The sequence below is a fragment of the Diadema antillarum genome, unplaced genomic scaffold, assembly GCF_040938485.1.
Source record: "Diadema antillarum isolate AM-2024a unplaced genomic scaffold, OU_Dant_1.0 seq00000172_RagTag, whole genome shotgun sequence".
In the NCBI taxonomy this organism is placed as follows: Eukaryota; Metazoa; Echinodermata; class Echinoidea; order Diadematoida; family Diadematidae; genus Diadema; species Diadema antillarum.
In genome coordinates, this window is record NW_027271241.1 from 1585961 (window position 1) to 1591917 (window position 5957).

At 35.6% G+C, this 5957-nt stretch overlaps 1 protein-coding gene across 1 annotated transcript; it reads right to left on the reverse strand.

The window, feature by feature from the left end:
• Nucleotides 1-3937: 3937 nt before the first annotated feature.
• LOC139728295 (protein unc-50 homolog) lies at nucleotides 3938-5949 on the reverse strand. Its single transcript, XM_071639244.1, has 3 exons — nucleotides 5868-5949; nucleotides 5177-5278; nucleotides 3938-4242 (listed from the first exon to the last, which is right to left on the reverse strand). The coding sequence occupies exons 1-3, from the start codon at nucleotides 5869-5871 to the stop codon at nucleotides 4103-4105; spliced, it is 246 nt and encodes an 81-aa protein (XP_071495345.1). The 5' UTR covers nucleotides 5872-5949; the 3' UTR covers nucleotides 3938-4102.
• Between the last annotated feature and the right edge of the window lie 8 nt (nucleotides 5950-5957).

The window sequence follows — 5957 nt, forward strand, 5'->3', positions numbered from 1 at the left end:
TGCTATTGTCAAATAAAAGTTACATTGAATTAAGAATACAAGAGCAATAAAAACAACTACGAAGTATATACAGTTCAGCGTCCTACCAGGGCGTATAGAAGAGGGTAACTTGCCCGACATAACAACAATGATAGATATCAGAGACAAAGACCATGGGAGGAGTGCGGAATGGGCACAGGCAGGTGCATCCCGTATGTGCAGAGTCTCAAGAACAAACTATAAAAGCCAGGGATAAAGAATGAATAGGGTAGGGTTTCTGCAAAGAACATCACTGATCGTGCTGGTACTGTGTGATCAACATGTTCTTAACTGCTTTTTTGAATGAATATATGGACTTGATGTTACGTAATTCAGGGGGTAATTTATTCCAAATATCTGGGCCAGTGTGTCTTACGGATTTATGGGCTAAGAGTGTTTTGGGGTTACATAAGGATCAGAGTCAATATTTTTGCGTATCTTTAATTTTGCGAATAGCATCGGACTCGCGAAATTTGCAAAAATAAAAACCTCGCGAAATATTCGGCGTATACAGTACCTTGTATTGACACAAAAGTATGATTGCATGATCAAACAAAGACAAAAAAAAATCAATGACCTCTCAGAGTAAAACTCTAATGTTAATTTGCTATTCCACGTGATGTTCAAATGGACTTTAATACACTGAGTAAATTTATGAAATATGGTAAATGATTAACTTAAGAAGGACATAAGATATTTTAAGCTAACACACTGAGTTTTTAGTTTCTCATATTTTCATAAAACAGTGATACTCGTTACATCCACTCATATAAATTATATGAAGTGATGACATCATCATCTTACAACTTCACTTCTGGTTTGTAAAAAATGTATCACAAAATCAAAATTTCTTTCTACAACTATTTCATTATAAGAGGTATAACTGTAAGGTTATCATTACCCAACAGTAATTTGATATGAAGGATAAACCTTTTCTTATGAAAGAAAGAAAAAAAGAACATATATAGTAACAACATGATCACCTTAGCTAATTTGAATATATGGTTGCAAGTTGAAACACTGCTTTAGGACACGGGACAGTTCTAAAACTCTGAAGTTATGTCCAATTTTGATGACATCATTCTATTTATCTCACTTTACTCATGAAAGAATGTTGCACTTATACATGTATTCGTATTCTGAATCACCTGTATTCAATGCAGTGCTAGGATTACCTTTGGTAATATATTGCAAATCCATGTCATGATCAGAAGTTAATTAAACTATGCCAAGTTTCAGAGTACTTCTCAGACTGAATTGAGTGCTGTGAAGGATATGTTACTTAGGGAGATGGGATTGTCCATCACTTAATTGAAAACATTTAAATTGTAACATGGGAATGGCATACTTGCACCCTTAATTGAGGTGGATAACTCATTTCTTTTTCTTTCTTGTTTTCATGGAACAAAAATTCACCTCTTTGAACATATTTCATACTTTTCTATACATTGTTCCTTAGTAAGTGAGTTGTTTTATGCCATATCTCACCTTCTTGGAGAAGGGTGGCTTCAAGAAATGAAGGTGCTTTTCTCTACCAAATGTGCATGCCATTTCACATTATTGTGGAGGAAAGGACACAATTAATGCAAACATGAAATTTGTGGTTCTCCCATCATTTCAGCCCCGTTTATTGGAATGAGCAAAAGTATCCCCTTCACTCTTCACCACTTCACATCAATACATAATATTAATTCATCTCTTTGTACTGTTAACTACATTTAAGAGCATACTCGAGTTATTCAGTGATAGTAATTCCAAGCTCATGTTCACTTCCTTGTCTATTATCTCAACCTGAAGCCTCTGAATATTCACATTAGTGCACCATGTTAAACTAACATTTACGACATATGAACAGAAATTTGGTGATACAGTTGTAACACCAATGTACAAACACAGGCGTGCACACCCAAACACATACCCAAACACTCACAAATTGAAAAACAGTTGCTTACACTAGGTCGGCAAAGAAAGAACTTTAAAAAAATTCAAAGGAGTCTTTATAATTGTTTCTAGGTTACTAAAGCTTTACTTCATACAAATATTGGACACCTCCTAGAACATTCTTATTTGAAGGTACAGTGTATCTAAATTAGATGCTCTCCATAACTGCCATTTCTTCTGAGTAAATTTGGAAGTTAGCACAAGCAGTTGTCCAAAACAAGACATACAATGGACATTTTTACACAAATAAATGTTCATATCATGGGGGAAAAATATAGTGCGAAAGTGTCTCTACGCCTGGAATGTACGTGCGACACACATGGGAATTAATAGCCAGGACTTTTGCAAATGTGTATGCTGAATGTATTAAGACACTGAAAAATTTCCATAAAGCTTCCATTCATACGGGGTTTTTTTTCTCATACTAAAAAAAAAAAAAAAAAAAAAAAAAATCTATTTGATGATTAATTCTGGACTACTATTTGCCCAAACTTGATTGGCAAATACTGAGGGCCAGTAAGTGTTTTAAACAATTCTAGCAAACTCACTGTACATATTCAAATTCATGAATATGAGTATGAATCGTACATATTCAAATTCATTACGTCAATGTAGGGCAATTTATCAATCAGTCACTGTAAATATATTTCAAACTCTACTTAAGGCAAACCACTGAATGCATTGTGGATTTTGACAACAATGATGGAAATTCCACAAACAGGGTGTTCTGACTGAAATCATAGAAATGTTTACCGTTGTTTAGACTGTAACAATCTTTCTCAACATTCTCCCACTTTCTCCATGACTTTCAGTTACTTTATAATATAAAATGATTCAGTATAATTGTATTTGCTCCATGTAAATCTAAGGAGCACTTTTTTATGATCAATAATGACCCCTTGAAAAATAATGAAGTGTATAGATGGTGTCTGTAATTGAAACATTATATTTTGTTTAACAACTTGAGAAGTATATGTGGCATTTTTGCAGATACAGTGTAAATCACCACAGATTTCTTTGACAGAGATAAAAATATACCCTTTTTTGCACCTTGCTATGTTTAAAGCCCAAAAGAAATATATAATTTCTTCTAGCTGGCCACCCATATTGCAATATACATAATATGTTATATATTAATTTCTCAGCACATTACAAGAGGACCCTACAGAATCTGGATCATAGTCCATTCTGTGACTTTGATATACTTCCTCCCAGATTCAGGCTCTTACTGCCAAAAAAGCTATAAATATATAAGATGCCACCTCACTTATCGTATTTCATGTCCATGCAAGTATATAATACAGGAGTGTGAGAGAACTTGCAGAAAAAAATCTGAAGCTTGTATCAAAAAAAAATCTGAAGTGTATTAAACTGAACAATCCAAGGCACTTGAATTGCCAAAAAGTCTGAAGAGTGAGTTTTGGGCACAGTAAAAAAAAAAAAAAAAAAATCTTAAATCAGATTAAACTCTAAATTTTCACATCCCTGATAATAAATGTAAACAAAAGAATATTGGTGGATAATTTTAGATATTCATCGATATCACTGACATGATATTCATTTCGTACAATAAGCATGTAATATCTTGCACCTATTATCATATCTCATATTCTTATAGAGGTACAAAAAGATTACATCTCCCTGGTGAAAACCTTACGTTTGTGATTAACTATGCTTGAGCTATAATTTATAAGAGTTATAATTTATTGTATCAATGCAATTATATGTTGGCAAAGTAATCTGTGCACTCTTATATGTCATGCTGGCTCTAGAAATGAAACTTTTACTACCTAGCCAAGATGCAAAAACACAATAAACAAACCTGGTAGACTCACAAAAACAAATGCCACAGAATGATAGCATATTGCTTACATTGGGAAATACAAACGGTACTCCAATCTCCAATTACTGAGTACATGACACCAATTAAGTCTCTCAATCACATATACTGTCTCAAAGCAATGTTATTGGACATATCTTTTTCATAAATAGTTACAGCCCCCTTCATATCTAGCTTGACTTTCAGCGCTAATGACCGGCACAGAAGGCTCAAGTCTGAATGCATTTCAAGAGGTTATCATACAGGTATGTACAGAGTTATGTGCAAAAATGTGGACGAGTTCACACGCCAGGTGCAGGTCAACTAGTTGACACGGTATTCATAGAAATAGATGACCGATCTGCTGATGTTCCAGCCGAGAATGACGGAGAGCAGGTAAAGGCAGAACAGTGTCAAGAATGGTGGGTACAGCAACGCAACTGTTCTTCTCAGAAATGGAAGTGCTGAGACATGGGAGAGAAAGAAAGAGAATGATGGTACGTTAGTAGACTTTTCTGCAGCATAAGATGAATATTCATCCTCGAGATTGCCTTAGACTTTTGAGCAGAAATATAATATGGACGGTGATTAGGTCAGGTTACTCCCAACCTCACAAAGCAAACATAAATATTCATGCTCACAAAAAAAAATCAACATGCATAATCACAACCACCCTCTATACCCCTCAATTTGTTCACAATCAACTCCATCCTATGACCTGTGGAGCAAGCTCCTCGGGTCATACATCGTAGCATGGAGTTGAGATCCCTTGGGGCAATAATATCGACAATGTCCTAGAAGAGCAGTCCATATCTGTATTCTACAATTTTTGTGTGTGGATTTGGGGGCATTGTAGGTGTCTCTGGGCTCTCGCTAAATGAATCAGAGGCCACAGACTTTGTGATGCTGTATGAAAATCTCACAGCTGACTCCTGCCTCAGCAGCACAGAAAGAAGAACAGAGACAGGTTACGGGTTCATCAAGCTATTGCAGGCCAAGGTGTGAAAACAGTGTATTATTATAGTAAGTCTCCCTTGACCTTTGTGTATTAATGGGTACCTGTCACAGCTGGGGTAATACTTACGACAGAGCTAACACAGAGAATGGTAAGTACACAGAAGGGGCTACCCCAAGTGAATAAAAGCATACTGTCAAACAAGTTATTTTTGCGGAATGAAATTTTGGCAAATCGGAGCCGACAGACTTTTTTGTGGCATGAAATTTTCACGAGTTGCTTTTAACATTCAACGCATATATTGCAGACAAGAACTTTCGACTGAATTTTAATTTAGCAAATCTTGGCTCTTGCGAAATTCGCAAAATAAAAATGCCTGCGAACATTCCTCGTTTTACAGTATCAAAACATCATTAAAATATACTGACTCATGGCAAACTCACCACTATAACCAAGGAAGGTGATGTAGATGTAGTAACCAAGAGCAATCAGCCAGAGGGTGTTGCCAAGCAACGTCGAAAAGAACCAGTCTCGGTCAATAAGAGCTACGGGAAAAATTATGGATAAGCATGAATTTATGAACAAACTCATAGAATTGCTCATTAAAACTTTTTAATCACAAGCTATGCATCTAAAACATTAGCAATGTACAAAACAGGAAATTATCATCGATTACATGTTATACTTTCATCATCGAACAAGCTTCTCTAATATACATCTTGTCTGCATGAAGAAATATCCTTAATTAATGTCGTATACCATCTACTAAAAAGTTGCTTGCACTGATTTCATTTTAAAAATTTGTTTGTATGTCTGTGTTTGCTTAAATATTAAACATACGTGTATGTAGTGTGACCTTTAATAATGAGGGATTGCGGCTTCCGAGAATGTTCATCTTTTGGTGCAACTCCTACTGGAAGAACCTTTACTCCTAGAGAAGTAATGTAAAGTTAAAGATATCTTTCACTATCACAATACTTAATAACAACAGATCCCTAGGGGAAAAAAAAAAAACCTTCACTGTCTCAGTGAGGTGTGCTATACATTGAGAACAGCCATCTTAACTGTAATGCAGACAATACACTCTGAGACCTTGAGCTCCACCTTGGGATAAATATTGATGACAGCACTTACGCATGTACAGGAACAACTGGATGACATGAATGATGATAAGGATGGGGAAGAAAGCATTGAGATGAACGTCGAAGGCGTAGCCCCACTCTA

What these genes read in the sequence shown, in the direction of transcription:
- LOC139728295 (XM_071639244.1), bottom strand. An exon ending in CACCTTCCTTGGTTATAGTG is followed by an intron (nt 4,243 to 5,176) that starts GTGAGTTTGCCA and finishes CCCATGTCTCAG; the next exon opens with CACTTCCATTTCTGAGAAGA.